The sequence below is a fragment of the Lactuca saligna genome, chromosome 6 (assembly GCF_052625555.1).
Source record: "Lactuca saligna cultivar CGN05327 chromosome 6, ASM5262555v1, whole genome shotgun sequence".
Classification (NCBI taxonomy): Eukaryota; Viridiplantae; Streptophyta; class Magnoliopsida; order Asterales; family Asteraceae; genus Lactuca; species Lactuca saligna.
Genome location: NC_136422.1, coordinates 46,742,695 through 46,760,189, shown reverse-complemented (window position 1 = coordinate 46,760,189; position 17,495 = coordinate 46,742,695). Strand labels below are relative to the sequence as shown.

The following is a 17,495-nucleotide window of genomic DNA, read 5'->3' as shown; positions in this document are numbered from 1 at the left end:
GGTCAAGGAGGCTAAAGCTCAAACCTTGAGAAGTGACTTCGAGGTGATCCGGATGAAAGACAGTGAATCGGTAGATGATTTTTCCATGAGATTGAATACTATCATAACTGGTATTTGATCTCTAGGTGAAAAGATTGAAGAAATTACGGTGGAAGAAGTTGTGGGCCGTCTTAAGACCCATGAATAGAGACTTCGAAGCTATGGAGAAAAAGAAGGAGGACCTTCTCTATTGCTTACACATGCTGAGCGGGCATATCGTTCGAAGCAAACTGGCGAGAGAAACTCATCAAACACTTCAAGAGGACGAGGAGGACATGATAATCGGGGCCGGGGACGAGTTTGAGGTCGTGGACGTGGCCAAGGAGGTGGTCACGAGTACAATACAAATTGGAATGACCATAATCCTTCTCGAAAGGATAAAAGTAAAATCAAATGTTTTACTTGTGAAGAATTTGGTCATTATGCTTCGGAGTGTCAAACAAGAATCGAGGTGAGGAGGCGAACCTCAATCAAGCCAATGAAGAAGAGCCTATTTTGATGATGGGAGCCACACAAGAATATGCACACAAAAAGGTGTCTCTAAGAGAGAAGATTTGTGTTAATCTTCTTGCATCTGGAGAAAGTCGAGTCAAGTCTGAGGTATGGTATCTCGACAACGGTGCTAGCAATCACATGACTGCAGACCACTCAAAGTTTCACGAACTAGATGAGCACCTTACGGGTCACGTGATATTTAGGAATGGTTCGACCGTCGTTATTTTGGGAAAAGGGTCGATTTTATTCGATAGCAAAAATGGCGACCAAAGACTCCTTAATGAGGTATATTTCATTCCAAGTGTAAAAAATGATATTTTTAGTCTTGGATAAATGACAGAGGAAAGGAGTCGGGTCATAATGAATGGGTCGAATCTAACATTTTTTGACAGAAACAAAACTCTACTTTTGAGAGTTAAACGATCCCCAAACCGGTTATATAAAACTCCTTTAAGGACCGGTAGATCGACTTGTCTTTTAGCAACAAAAGACGAACCAGCTTGGATATGGCATTCTAGACTTGGTCATGTTAAATTTCTCACCTTAAAGAAGTTGTCCGAAAAGAATATGGCAATCGGAGTCCCAAAGATTGAGCACCCAAACCAAGTATGTGAAGGGTGCGCTCTTTCCAAACAAACCCGAATTCCTTTCCCGGATCTTGCAGTTTTTTGGGCTCAAAAACCTCTACAACTTGTTCATGCGGACTTATGTGGTCCGATCACACCTACTTCTATTAAGGGAGTAAATATTTTCTCCTTTTAGTAGACGATTTTAGCCGGTGGATGTGGGTTTACATGCTATCGGAGAAGTCTCAAGCCTTGAGCGCTTTCAAACGGTTCAAGTTGATGGTTGAAAAGAATTAGGGTTATCAAATAAAGACACTTCGAATGGACCGAGGAGGAGAGTTCACTTCAAAATAATTCTCATTATTTTGTGAAGAAAATGGTATTCAAAGGCATCTTACGCCACCATATTCGCCTCAACAGAATGGAGTTGTAGAAAGGCGAAATCGGACCGTTATGGACATGGTAAGAAGTCTGCTCAAAGGTAGAAATGCTCTGCGAGAGTTTTGGGGAGAAGCGGTTAGACATGCAGTTTATCTTCTCAACCACCTGCCAACAAAAGCACTTCCCAACAAGACGCCTTATGTGACAACCCGGAATTTCCATTCTGTACTACATATCAAGTCAATAGAAGTCAGAATAGTTACTGTTAACATTCAAATGATTTGGGATAAGTTTGAACATTTTATGATTTACACTTTAGGAGATGTCAGGAGAGGGGATGCTATTAGGGTTATTGTGCAACAATGACATTTCATACTCCAAGAAATTGGAATTATACGACCCAAACATAGAGTTTGTAGTTCAAAACCCAAGGGGTATATATATGATCATTAGCCATATTTATTCATTTGTTCCATTTCCGACTAGAGAAAAGCCAAATTCTCTCTCACGGATCTTCGACCTTTCGTCCCAAATCATGAGTGCTTCTATCTAAGTGTATTATAGGGCTTGATATGTGTCTAATAAACTAGAAATCATATCAAAACCACAAGATCAAAGAGTTTACGGCCCAAGAACATCTTGGACCGTAAACCCTTCTTTAAGGGACAAATGAGTGCCCTAGTCCCTTCCTTTTGAAATGAAACTGGCCTAGACTCGTATCCTAATGTATGTAGGACTAGAAAACACCCCAAGAACACCAAGAGCAAGGTGTTCACGGCCCAAGAAGTTCTTGGACCGTGAACCCCAATCAAGAGTGCCAAAGTGTGCTTTAAACTCTTCATAAGCCTTGGACACTAGCCTAGATTCATTCCTAGTTAAGTTAGGGACTTGAAAACACCAAAAACACCATACCCATGAGAGATTATCGCTGTAATCTCTAAGGGAATTGGTTTTAGGGTCGTGAACTCCTCAAAGGAGTTGAAAGGTGCCCTAATCTTTTCCAAGGACTAAGCCATCAAGTAGCAATACTTCTAAGGGACATGTAAGACTTCAAAACAGCAAATAAACTAAGGCTTAGGAGCTTACGGCCGTAAACTCAAGGGATTATGACCGTAAACTCATTGTTGTTATGGTATTGGAGAGTAAACTCAAGAATGGGGTCCTTTGGAACCCTAAACCCACCAGTCTTGTCCTACAACAACTTAGATGCAATCCTTAGGGATTATAACACTTATATAAAGTGTTTATCATGTTCTAGGATGTCTTAACATTTTCAATTAGTAGTTTAAGACTAATTGGGTGCATATATGTGTGATTATATGTTAACTAGGATCTTTGGGTGTGTACAAGTTTTCACTTGACACTTAGCAATCCTACACCGTTCAGTTCATTCAAACCACCATCTGCAAGTGAGTTCATACCCCTTAATCAATGTTTTAAATGATTTTAAATGCTTTAATTGGGGGGGGGGGGAATACAAGTAGAAAACAACATGCTATAGAATCAATCACATGTGATTTATAACTGTGTCTTCATCCAACTGATTTCACATGCTTCAAAATGTGATATATGAAATCGTTTTCTATCTTAAAAATACTTTGTTATCAAATGTATTACTTTTGAAATGTTTATTAAAATGACATCAAGTCATTGTTAATTATTGTTCAAAACTCTTAAATGTTTTACAAAACCATTTTCGTCTTCTTGATCAAAACTATATCTATACACTTATGTTCTTATATATGTATTGATATGATAGCTTTCAATCCTTCATTCAGTTTCCCACACTCTTGTGTAGCAAGGGTGTATAAACCTGCTTGGACAATCAATTACCTTCCAGTCAACTATTATAGGGATAGTTAGGAGATACAAAACATTAGTCCTATTACAAGGAATTACACCAGAGTCAGTTCATTCATGTGTCTGTACTATACATTACATGTTACATGAATACGTCTACATCGATACGCCTACATGAATACATTTACATATATACATTTAATTGTATACACTTACATGGATACTTGTACCTAGATTCAATATGATGAGTTACTACTACATATTTGTAAATTGTTCTGCCTATCCTAGTACAAAAGGATAATTAGACGGGACTAACCATTCCGGAACCCACCTGTTAGCAACAGAGGTAATGAACATCTACAGATGCCTACAGTTGATACTTATATTAGGGGTACCTTTACGGGACTAACCATTCCTTAAACCTGCTGCCAGCTACAGAGGAAAATGAACAATCTACGGATGTTCAAGGTTATACATTTTGGCAGTCGCGATGTCGAGTTGATCATAATACAAAAGGATAACACTTACATGGCTATATTTTTCTTATTACTTTATTTTTTGATACATTCACATAAACGATGAGGTAGACTAGGTACTGTTAGTAATAGTCGAAAAGAGGGAAAACTATCATTGTTATAGCAAATCATACAGGTCTTGGTAGAAGACTACTTTCAAACATACAGGTCTTGGTAGAAGACTACTTTCAAACATACAGGTCTTGTAGAAGACTACTTTCAAAACATCCGGGTCTTGGTAGAAGACTACTCTTATACTAATAGGAAATATGGGATTTTCTAGGGTTTTCATACTTATATCAATTGTTACATTCAAAGATTTACATGGCATTCATAATAGCTTTCCAAAACAATACAATGACACTTAAATACTTATGAATTCACCAGCTTTATGTTGATACTCGCTTTCAAAATAAATTATATTCTCAGGTCACCAGTAGACAGGTACGATGGCCAGGTTTGAGAAGACGGAGCACAAACAAGACTCGACTTTTATTTTGATTTCATATTTTGGTGTCTTATTACTATTAAAGAACACACATGTATTAAATATTTACTTTTAATGCAATGGATGATGTTGTTGCTTGTTTACTACTTTGCATTGTTGTGATACTGTACATGACGTCCTACACCCCTGAACGTTTCCACCGTTCTTGGTTTTTGGGGTGTGACACCTTATGAAACATGGTTTGGCAAAAATCCCAACCTTGAACATCTAAAAGTTTTTGGTTGTGTTGCTTTTGCTAAACTAGTAGGTGGTCACTTGAAGAAGCTTGATGATCGAAGTAAAAAGATGGTGTATTTAGGTGTGGAAGATGGAACTAAAGGCAACTGTTTGTTTGATCCGCAAGACCGAAAGTTGCAAGTTAGTCGCGATGTTGTTTTTTAGGAAAAAGAAGAATGGAATTGGTACAAAAACAAAGAAGAAGAGATGGTGACTTCTAAGACCTTTACCATAATTGAACCACAACCCCAAATACACCTCGAAACACCACAAAATGACCCCGAAATCAACCCGGAACAACCAAACAGTCCAGGAATCGATGCTATCCAAGTTGGACAACCATATGCTGAATTTGACGAGCCTAAACCAGCTCCACAAACTCCTGTCTTAGCCCCGTTTTCTTCAACCTCGCCCCATATGGAAATCCTTTCTAGTGAGATTGGGCCAAGGGGATTGCGTTTGTTAACCGATATTTATTCTAAAACCGAAAATGTGTTCCTTGAACCCGAAGAATTGTTGATGATTGCAGCGGATCAACCCTTGAATTTCAAGGAGACGGTAACCTCTAAGGCATGGCAGGAGGCTATGCAAACAGAGTTGGATGCAATCGAGAAGAACAAGACATGGCAACTTACGGATTTACCACCTGGACACAAAACAATCAGTTTGAAATGGGTGTTTAAAGTGAAGAAAGACAACTTGGGAAAAGTGGTGAAACATAAAGCTTGACTTGTAGCAAAAGGATTTGTACAAAAGGAAGGAGTCGACTTTGATGAAGTTTTTGCACCGGTAGCACGACTTGACACCGTAAGGCTCATTCTTGCCTTAGCAGCTCAACATGGGTGGGTTGTCTATCATCTCGATGTCAAGTCGTATTTTCTCAATGGAGATCTCAAAGAGGAGGTTTATGTCACCCAACTAGAAGGATATGTTGATAAAGCAAACAATCACAAGGTGTTCAAGCTTTATAAAGCTCTTTATAGTCTACAACAAGCTCCTCGAGCTTGGAACATTCGTTTGGATAAAAGCTTAAAAAGACTTGGTTTTACAAAATGTTCACAAGACCCAACTGTTTACAAAAGGAACTCAAAAGACAAAATTTTTATTGTTGGTGTCTATGTTGATGACTTGATCATTACCGGGTCGAATAATAGCGACGTTGTCGAATTCAAAGAACAAATGAAGAAAGAATTCGAAATGAGTGACTTGGGATTACTGTCTTACTACCTTGGAATCGAAGTTTCGCAAAAGAAGTGGGGAATATCTTTGCGACAAATGGCTTATGCAAAGAAGATTTTAGAGCAATTTGGGTTGCTGGATTGCAATCCTACAATGTCACCAATGGAACCTAAGTTGAAGGTTAAGAAGGATGAAGATGGTGAAAAAGTTGATCCAACTGAATATAGGCAAGTGGTAGGTTGTTTGAGATACTTAACTCACACTCGACCAGACCTATCATTTTTGGTTGGAATTGCAAATTGTTTCATGGAGGAACCAAGCACTTTGCATTTTCAAGTTGTGAAACACATCTTACGATACATAAAAGGAACCGTTGATTATAGACTCAACTATGGAAGAGGTCGTGAAATTGAAGATTTGGTTGGTTTTACCGATAGTGATCTTGGAGGTGACCCTGTTGATAGCAAGAGCACAAGTGAAATGATTTTCTATCTGGGAAGGAATGTGATAACTTGGCAATCCCAAAAGCAAAAGACTGTTGCTTTGTCTACGTGTGAAGCCGAGTTCATGGCAGCTACAACAGCAGCATGTCAAGCCATTTAGCTTGGTAATCTCGTGAAGGAGCTCATGGGACATCATAGCATGCCTATCACTTTATTTGTTGATAACAAGTCAGCAATCACATTGATGAAAAATCATGTGTTTCATGGTCGAAGCAAACACATTGACATTCGTTATCACTTCATACGAGAATGTGTTGAACGTGGGCAAATTATAGTGGAATATGTCAACTCGAATGATCAACGGGCGGACATCTTTACAAAGGCTTTAGCATACGTGAAACATGGTGAAATGCGAAACATGATCGGAGTGACGAATCTCGATCCAAGTTCGGTTTAAGGGGGGAAATGTGAGTGTAAACCAGACTTGGTGTGAACCTAACATCAGTAGTTGCACCTCTATCTATGTTGACAATAAGAACTCAAATGGCAACTTCGTATGTTCACATAATGAACATAATAAATGGTAGCAGTAGTAATTGTAGGCTTGCTTAAGTATAAATAGAGGCTCTAACCACAGTTGTAAGACACCACAAAAACAGAGAGTGACAAAGTAAGTATTTGTAATAGAGGGTTATTTTTCTTTGCTTGTAATTGAGCTAGTAAGCTCCTTCTTTTGTTCTAGTTCTGAAGTGTGTTTCAACCCCCAACAACCAGGAGCCTGATGGTGATGGTGTCATGGTGGTGGTGGGAGACGGCTAGAGGAAGGTGAATGACAATGTTAATAAATTGATGGTGGGTAACACACCTGGAATTCATGTTTAGTTTTCAAATTTTATTTGATGCTAATAATAATAATTGAAAATTTTAATAAAAAAAATTTCGTTTTAATAGGATGAAGGCTATCATGACACATCTGCGCTACATGACTACATTATGGTGAAACTTAATGTGGCATGTCACGTAAATGTGGTAACCTGGTCCATCACATTCCATAAAATGGTTTTTGGCAAGATTTTGACACTTTAGCGACCTAATAAAACAAAAGTGACCAAATAAAACCAAGGGCATAATTCGTTTTGTAACAATGACATTATCCGGCTATTACACCAAACATCCATAATTTCATAGTAGATTTATATTCGTAAACCGTAGTTGATACCAAAAAATTATTTTCCACACAATGGAAATTAAATTAAATAAGAAAACGCCAATACAAATTACAAATACAATCATACAATACCAACTCATAAATGAGAAGACACAACAAAGATTCACAAGGGCATAAAAGTCTTTTCACATCCCTTAAAACTCAGATCCTTGCAAAGGCTCATGAGTGCGGTTAATGAAGATAAGCTCATAAATGGCACCGGCGATCCCACCACCGATTAGGGGTCCAGCCCAGTAAATCCAGTGGCACCCCCAGTCCCAACTAACCACCGCAGGGCCAAATGCAACGGCGGGGTTCATTGATGCTCCGGTAAATGCACCGCCGGCTAAAATGTTAGCCGCCACCACTAATCCAATTGCCAACGGAGCGATTATGCCGACGTCACCTTTTTTTGGGTCGATGGCGGTGGCGTACACGGTGTACACCAGTCCGAAAGTCATCACGATTTCGAAGACAAAGGCGTTCCAGATTGATACTCCGGCGCTCAATGAAAATCCGGTGGTTGCCTGCATTTTTTATTAGGTTTTTCTTCGTGAAATTCGTATTTAATAATTTAATAAAATTGCAATGCAAATGAGTGGTATATAAAAATTGTCGTAAAATAAAGTATTATATTATGTGAAATTAATAAAGGCCGACGCAACATAATTAAATTGTATATTTCACATATTTGATCAATTTATATAACTAAATTTTCTAGCATTTAAAATAACAAATCACTATTTTTTATCATTTAATATAACATCAAATGATAAAAAAGAAAAGTTTATTAAATTAAAAAAAAAAAAAATTTCTACATAGATTAGTAAAATAACATGAACATCTACACATTTTTATTTCTAATTATAAAAGAGTAATTCATACTAACCACATACTTTTTTTATGAAATTTCTAAGTAATTCACTTCAAAACGACATGAAATTGCATAAAAAATCATTACAACATAAAAGAAATAAAATACTACCACTACAAAAGATTATCAAGTTATAATTAATGTATGTTATTCGTGTAAAAATAAATATAATAAAAATTCTGGAGTCTATTGTTATTATTGTTTCTTTAAAATAATTATTTAAAAATGTACTTTATCATTTTACAAATAGTTAAAATCATTTTATTATTGATTTTATTGTCAAGCTTAGTAACTTTGTCAATATTGTATACTTTTGATACCATTTTACTTCCATTAATTAAACTTATCGATCCAAAATTTTCATATAATTTATATTTTTAGTTTCAAAATTAGAAAGTGATCAACTTACCAAACCGCCGGTGGAGAAAAAGAGGAGCAGGCAAGCTACGACGGAGCCAAGGAGCTGTGCTATGATGTAGAAGATTCCACGGAGTAAGGTGATGTTACCACCAATGAAGGCACCAAAGGTGACAGCCGGGTTGACATGGCCGCCGGAGATATTAGCTCCGACCGAGACAGCCACAAACAACCCAAAACCATGTGCAAGTGCCGCCGCCACTAGACCAGCTGGGGTGGTTGCACCACCGTCAGTGAGCTTGCCAAAAGCCATTCCGGAGCCTTGGCCGGCGAACACAAAGATCAGAGTACTTATGAACTCTGCCACAAACGCCTTGATGGCGCTGGGATGAGTCACTTCGTCTTGGTAGCGGCCGACGGCAACCCGGTCGACAAGCTGTGTGTGGATTGGCATTGTCGGGAAATCAAGATCAAGAAGTGGCAAGAAATTAGTGTTTGAATAATAGTCGAGTCACAGCATATGCATGGGTGATCACCGGCGTTTTATATTGATGAGGAGTGAACTTGGGGTACCAGGCGTAGCCGGTTGCTGGTAAATTTTTTTGGAGAGACTCGACATGATAATAAATTGTGCGGTTATTTGCTTTAAAGGCCTTGAGGGTTTTGCAATAGTTGCAATATAATCCCTTAGTTTTTATTTTTGAAACTCAAGTTCATGCGACCTTGATATATATACTAACTAGTTTATAACCTAGTTATAAACTACGGTTAGAAGATTAATTAAACTTTCTAAGTAAAAATTCAAAACTTTTAATTAATAATTTTAAATAACATATTAATTAAGAGATATTATGTTAGTTATATATAAAATTGTAATCGTTGATTCAAATATATACGTAAAATATATTCTCTTATAATTTGAATAAATTTTATTTTTTATAATTTGTTTAATTTTATTTTATTTTTATTCTAATGTTATTAATTTAATGTAATTATTATGAGATTTAAATTTTGAAATTTGAAATTTTAAAATGAAGAATGAATAGATTGACAAGTGTAATGATATTAATTACAATGCCTAACATGGTGATACTTGACAAAAAAACTACTTTTTTATTTTATTAATATAGAGAGATAGTAGGTTAAAACTCCTTAGGGTATCTTTCAAGACTCCAAATCAATACTAAAACATACACTAAATCCTTTTACATTGAAATTTATATTATAATGTTCCAACTTTACAGTGAATTAATACTATACATAATGTTGGTGAAAAATGTAATATATATATATATATATATATATATATATATATATATATATATATATATATATATATATATATATATATATAATGTTCCAACTTTACACTAACTTAATATTATATATAATGTTGGTTAACATCAAATATAGTATTATACTATTCATCAACATTATATTTAGTGATAAAGTTTGATAGTAGGTTTGAATTTATATATTTTTAGTTTATTCTTTTATATAATTATAGTTTATAGACAAAATTGTAAAACTGGTCTTTGTGGTATGCCAATTTTTGGAGTTTTAGTCCAAACTCCGAGTTTTTTGGATTTATGGTCTTTTTGGAGTAGTTTGTATGTGAAAATAGTCCCTCCGAAAATTAAAATGACTATAATGCCATTGAGGTATTTATTTTTCATTTTTCTTTCATTTTTTAAAATTTAAAATTTATTTATTTATTTTAACAATTAAAAAAATAATAGATGATCCACCTCTCTCTCTCTCTCTCTCTCAACTAAATCTTCATTTGCTTCTGTAATTTCTTTAACATACACATACATAAAATTAAGAAAATTGATGCAGGATGTTAGTTGCTGAATCTTTTGGAGTATTTCTTCCGTTGAAGGAGAAGGTTATTGTATCTTTGCGTGACTGTTTCGACATTCAGGACCATTTTGATAATATCCCAACTTATACCTATATGTTTTGGATTTAACATCAAAATAACCCATTAACGATCTTGTACTGATGAACAATTAGATATGAGAGTACTAAATTGAATTGATAACGCAAAATTTATTGATATATTGATTTGGCATATGAACGCTAAACTGGATTTGGTTCAATCAAACCGGGGGTTGTAGGGGTTCTGGAGATGGAGTCCAAATTCGATGTAAGATTTTTATTATGGGATAAATCAGTCAAATGATCTTTATAGTTAAATCAATTTAGAAATCTCGCTACTCCCATATTCAAGAATCGACACAGATGGTGAAGAGCAGGAATTTGGAGTGCAGTCACTAAGCAAACTACCTCATCATAGATGTTATTTTTTAAAGAGCATTATTTGAATCGACTAATAGAGTAAGAATCGAACAAGTTTCTGTAAAAAGAATTCATCGGTCAAGTTTGTTTAGTTTTAGGAACTTTCAAATGAAATCGAATTACAATCAAAGCACCCAAAATATAAACACAAAACAATTCAAGTAGTAGCAGAAAAAGATGGAAAATTTGTGAATACCTCTACTAACAATGCTTAACCGAAGAAGATGATGATACAACAAAGATCAACCGAGACAATCTTGTTTGGACAATTAATTTTGATCACAGTAGCTTCATCTTCCTTCTCCGTTTGCTTGATTATCATAACTTATCCGTGTTGTATGCCCATTTCTGGTGAAATTCGTCGGAAGCTCTGTAGGAGGAAGAAGAAAAGAAAGGAAGTGGTGGTGATGGTGACGGAAGGATGGGATGATTATGTGTTTGAAAATTAGATCAATATCCCTAACTAAGGTTTTGGAGAGAGAGAGAGAGAGAGAGAGAGAGAGAGAGAGAGAGAGGGGAGAGAGAGAAAGAGAGGTGGGTCCTTTATTATTGTTTTTAATTGTTAAAATAAATAAATAAATATTAAATTTAAAATAACTAAAAGAAAAATGAAAAATAAATACCTAAGGGTATTATAGTCATTTTAATTTTCAAAGGGACTATTTTCACATATAAACCATTCCAAAGGGACCATTAATCTAAAAAACTCGAGGTTTGGACTAAAACCCCAAAATTTTGAATATCACAGGAACCATTTTGGCAATTTTGTCCGGTTTCTATTTAATATTTTTACCTATGTTATTATATTTAATAGTTTCAAATGCAATAAAAGATTTATTAAAGTCATAATGATTAAATGTGTTATTTTATATAACATGATAAATAAGGAGGAATGTGATCATGATGTATTAATTGAAATTGCAAGAAAAGTAATATCGATAGATGTAGAAACAATGATAAATGATGATAACAAAATTCAAATATTTTTTGTTATGTATAAATAGATCAATGATAAAGAAGCTCATGTGGATGTACGAAATGCTTTTAATTACCCATTTATGAGAAAACATTTGAATGCATAAATATATAGTATTTCTTTAAATGTATGTGTAATATTTCCAAAATGCATGTGTGATATTTATTTTGATTTGAGTTAAATGTTATTTTATTTTATTTAATAAATGGATTGTCTCAATAATATCATAAATAATTATATATGAATAAGTCATTATGGTTATAGATTTTCAATAATACAATTTATATAGTTATATCAATAAAAAGTTATGAATCAAGTCTGTAAAATCTTAATAAATAAAAGGATTGTTTTTGTTAATTATAAAAACCAAATAGATAAGAATATATGTAGAATATTTTTTTTAGTGTTAATTAAAGTGTAATGGGTTGGAGCGGTTTAATGTCAACATTATTTTTTACACTATAATTATAGGTTTAGTGTAAAAGATAGTATTATGGGTTGGAGATGGTCTTAGACCAAAAGACAAACATTGGACTCTCCTAGCACATAACGAGGGTTTACTTAGCAGTGGTGGATCTTGAATCAAAACTAGGGTATACATCGGTTGGCAGGTCTAGATTTCCACTTTTATTATTGTTTATAAAAACAATCTTGGGCGGAGTAACAACGAAAAAAATCCTATATCTGTATATTAACAAATAAGAACGAGGATTTTGATTTTTCAATATAGTAAACATAACCCAAAAAAGGCACTTTTCCTAGAAAGTTAAGAGTTTAAAAAAAATAACATTGTTAAGCCATCTTCAGTTATGGTCAGGACCAAGAATAGGCAGGAAGGTAGGTTTGGGAACATGAAGTCCTTGCAACATTTTTATATCCTGTGCGCATTAGCTACTTGGGGGCAGAAGATGGTATAGTCATGCTAATTAAAAACTTGGTTGACAATGCAAGACTAAGCAACAAAGCAAAAAAAGAATAGTACATTCAAAAGGAAAGAACAGTGGGAAACACCAACATCAGGCAATGTCTTCGTAAGGTCAAAGATAGACATTTTACAGTGGAAATGAAAATATTATGTTCCTCAGGGGTTGCTCCATACGAGGGTGATACCATCAAGGCATTGGAGGATAAACATTCATACAATCCACCACCACCCATGTCGAGTACCATATTTTTAAAACCTCACCTGGTAGTGGATATTGACAATTTCTTAGGGGAATTAAATCCTTCCCTGAAGGAACCTCATGTGGGAGATACATGTTGAGAGCTCAACAAACTTTAGATGTTATTTGTGGAGAAGGTTCGGTTATAAACAAAGACCTCCTATGTGTTATTAAATTTGTTGTTAATCTACGGCTAGGGGAAGATGCCCGTTGAATTTGGCAGAATTTGTTTCCTCTGCTTCTTTTGCATCGCTCTTAAAACCTAATAATGGAATACCTATTGCAGTAGGAACTATATGGATATGTCTAGTTTCCAAGCTGGCTATGAAAGGTGTTGGTAAAGAAATGACCAAGTATCATAATGATTTTCAATTCAGGCACGGGGTGTCAGTAAGCGCTGAGGTCGTATTATGTAGCTTCAAAAGGGTGTTAAGTGAGCCCCATGATGATGAGTCTCTTTACATTCTTATTGTGGACTTTTCCAATGCCTTTAAACTAGTAGACAGCTTAGCATTACTTTATGAGGTAGGATTGAGGTTCCATAATATATCCTTGAAGGTAGAATTCTTATATGGTCAAGTAGAAAGGTTTTATCTAGTACACACAAATATTTGGTCCACTACTGGGGTTCAACAAGGTCCTTTGACTCATTCAAACCACAAATATGGGGTCTTGATGGGTGTTTTGGCCTAATGCATGGATTAAGACTCTTGAAAAGGTCTTAATGGGTTGTTGGGAACATATGGAACTTCCAAAGGCATAAAGTTGCCAACTTTATGCCTTAGGACGTCTTAATGAACATGGATCTAAAGATTGGACGTTAGAACATTAAGTATTAAGAAATTAATGGAAGAAAGTGCTTAATCTGTTTGTATGCAGGGTGTAATTCAGTGTACGCAGCGCACAGCTCAGGGACTCAGTACGCTATGCATACTAGGGTGGTACGCAATGCGTACGCACTTAGATGGATTTGGGCTCGTTTTGGGCTTGTAAACCCTTTGGGCCTTAATCAGTCATTGGGCCTGGTCATGTTTTTAGGTATTGGGCCAATTTATCTGTTTTGGGTCATGGTTGCTATGGTTGGGCTTTATTGGGCCATGAGGCCCATTAATGAGTTAGTAGGGGGCTTCGTATTATCAAAGTCCTGATACTGAAAACCTTGACCGGCTCCTCCTCCTGCCACTGTTACAGCCAATGTAGCTGCCGCAGCAGCCGCCTCTGCAAGAGCTGCATAACGCTCATCAAGGTACTCAACCATGGCGGTCTTAATCGACCCAAACATCTCCGACAACTCAACTCGGAACATAGCAGCAACCTCATCATGCAGGATCTCACGAATCCTATCATCCAACTCGTCCGTACTCATCTGACCAATGACCCCAGGTGGTACTGATCCACCCTGATCACCCTCTCCTGATCCCGATCCCGAACTGGATCCTGCCCCGAGACATCTCGTAATCGCCATACTGTAAATACATCACAAGATATTAGGCATTCCTCATAGTAACCCCGAGAACTAGCTCCCAACAAAACCCTAGGGGTTGTGACTTCCTTGATATGTCACACCCCCAAACCAAGGATGGCAAAAACATCCGGGGCTGGAGGACTTCATGTATAGTATCATAATCACAATGGCAATAGTAATTCAAGCAAACGCAACCAACATATATATAATTGAAAGAGTTACATCATTGTATGAATTACATGTTTCCAAATCAATTACAATATGTTGACAAAATATGAAATGTTGACGCCTTAACATCCCATCCTCAAAATGCACTTTGTTACCTGTTTAGTGATTTCCTGAGAATACAAGTTGTTTGAAAAGTGTCAACACAAAGGTTGGTGAGTTCATAAGCTTTTGTTTTAAACTTGATAAAAGCCTTTCTCTTGTAAATGTCATGTTTGTTCCAGAAAAATCCGATATTTTCCTTAAAATGTGTAATGTAGCCTTATATCCGAAGACCGACATGTATATGTAACCTTTCTTACTTATAGAAAATAATGTAAGTTTAAATCGACATAAATGCGTTTGAATTCAATGAAATTCCAATAAATTCTTATGTGTTGTTAATACTTTCTGTGACTTATTATAACCATGCTATGACCTAGTTGGCCTGAAACGACGTTCTTCATGCGTCGGAAATGTTATAACTTTTGTCACCCCAGACCTGCCGTCTAACTGTTGCATGCAGTTCAGGTGTGGGTTTGTCAAACCCAATATAGATCTATATACAACGATCACGCTCTCCCTCCAGGACACTCTGGTTACAATACATGACTTATTGTTAAATGTGAAGCGAATGTCTCACAAAGTCATTAACAAATTTACATGTAATGTAATGAAAATCCATTTTTGTATAAATGTACCCTTTTGTATGAGTATGTTATCTAATATATCATAAACTATACCTATTATAGTTTATCAAAACAAGGGTAGTAGTGGTAATGTACGTAAACTATATTTAACATAGTTTATTCAAATGTTTGTATGAAATGGATGTACTTTGATTATAACAATTTTGTTATCTTTTATTTTCCATATATATGTATCAAAATCCATTTATTAACTGATGCATGTCTATATACCAAGACAAAATGTCATTTATTTTCAATAACATATATTCACTTAAAGATGTACACCTTGCTCGACATGTTACAAGGTGAAATGAAATTGTTAGCATTTCTCTGTTATCAATAGATTTCATTACTGTTAATAGAAAATTTATAAAAAATTCATAATAGATCCAAATCAGAATCCGTAAATTCTGGGAGTTTGGAAAATGAGTCTAGTTTGTTCATAAATTTTATCATGATTTTTAGTGACTTCCAACTTAGGTGAAAACATCCATAAACACAGACTGGTCCAGATTGGTTCTTGAAATGATAGGCAGTTTTGTAAAAATCACCATAAATTGTAGAAAAATCGTATGGAGATGTGCAAGTATCCATTTAAAAGCTAAGAACTTGAACTACTTGCACATTGTACAGTTTTGAAAACTAAAATGATTTAGTTTACCAAAACAGTCCGTGAATGGAGTCTAACTTTTCTGATGAAAGCTGTTAGAAACATTTAGTTGTGTTCTTAGTGATTTAACTTGTATTCCCCCCCCCCCCCCTTAAAACTTAAGAAAATATGAAAATATAGGGGTATGAATGCACATTGAGTGATTTTGGTGGATGGATGTTGGAGAAGGGAAGTGTTCAACTCAAGAACACTTAGAAGATATCTTGAAGATTCGAAGATCAAGAGTGTAAGAAAGCTTGATGACCAGCCTTGAATCTCGAATTTTTAGAGAGAGAAAGTGGGAGGAAAGTTGTGTTTGATTTTTGGTAAAATGAGAGAAATGAGTGAAGTGAGGAGTGAGGAGTGATGTTCCAGCTCTAATAATGTGGGTAAAGGGTTGGAAATGATGAAAAAGTATATTGACATAACCTAGGCATGGTAGAAGGAGTGTGGCTGGTGAAGGAGTGGGTGTGAGGGGTTGCTTGTGTCATAAGTTAAAGGAAAGTCAACACTCCACCTTTATTACTCCAACCACTAAATCTTGGATAAGATTTGCATTAGAAACGTGAATAATTAAGACATATGGGTCTTAATATGTTAAAATAAAGTTTTGGGTGAAAATCCCGCTTTAAAATTATGAAAAATAGGCTTAAAACACTAAAAATATTGAAAATCGGGCAAAAATGGTAAAAGTCCGAAGTTCTGGCCGAGGCTGCGAGGTCTCTACTCCTAAGAAGCTTAGAACCGAAAGTGGGGTTTCGGTTGTTCATGGGACCGAAAGTAGGAGAGGGACCGAGAGAAGGGAAAGAAGGAACCGAAGGTGCGAAGGGGAGGGGCCGAAGGTGAGTTTCAGTTCAGGCGGGTTTCGGTTAAGGCTTCTCGGTTTCGGCTGCTTCTTGGTTTCGGTCCTAGGCTCTCGGTTGCTTCTCAGTTTCGGTCCTAGGGTCTCGACTGCTTCTTGGCTTCGGTCCTAAGGTCTCGGTTGCAGGGTTTCAGCTCCTTAAGGTTGTTTTTCTCGTTTTTACCCCGTTTCAAGCCGTTTTTGACCCGGTTAAGGGTCGGGATGGCCCGAAAGACTATGAAAAGTTACGAGAACTTTTGAGAGATATTTGGGAGAGATTTCGTTTGTGACATTTTTGAGTGTCCGGCTTTGCAATGCAAGGTCCGTAGACCCCATTAAGCCATGTTTTAGTGTCCTACACACTCCCGATGAGTGTGTAATAGAGTTTTATCGTTTTGTTTCAATATTTAGCATTATCACGGCAATGGAATTTCAAAAACACGAATTTTCCAAATGATGTTTTCTCATTAAAATAGCGGGTTGTTTAGTAATTACACTATGTAAACCCTAATATACAAGGGCTAATTGAGTCGTCCGGTTTGACTTGTTGACTTTGTTTGACTTTGACTTGACCCGAAATTGACTATTATCACATGATACGCATATGGGTCCTGTGCTTTCAGTAGT

The 17,495-nt window shown here is 36.0% G+C and overlaps 1 protein-coding gene across 1 annotated transcript; it reads right to left on the bottom strand.

The window, feature by feature from the left end:
* Positions 1 to 7,315: 7,315 nt before the first annotated feature.
* Positions 7,316 to 9,169, bottom strand: LOC144999669 (aquaporin TIP1-1-like). Its single transcript, XM_078958795.1, has 2 exons — positions 8,633 to 9,169; positions 7,316 to 7,876 (listed from the first exon to the last, which is right to left on the bottom strand). Exons 1-2 carry the CDS (start codon positions 9,032 to 9,034, stop codon positions 7,505 to 7,507), a joined length of 774 nt encoding a protein of 257 aa, XP_078814921.1. The 5' UTR covers positions 9,035 to 9,169; the 3' UTR covers positions 7,316 to 7,504.
* Between the last annotated feature and the right edge of the window lie 8,326 nt (positions 9,170 to 17,495).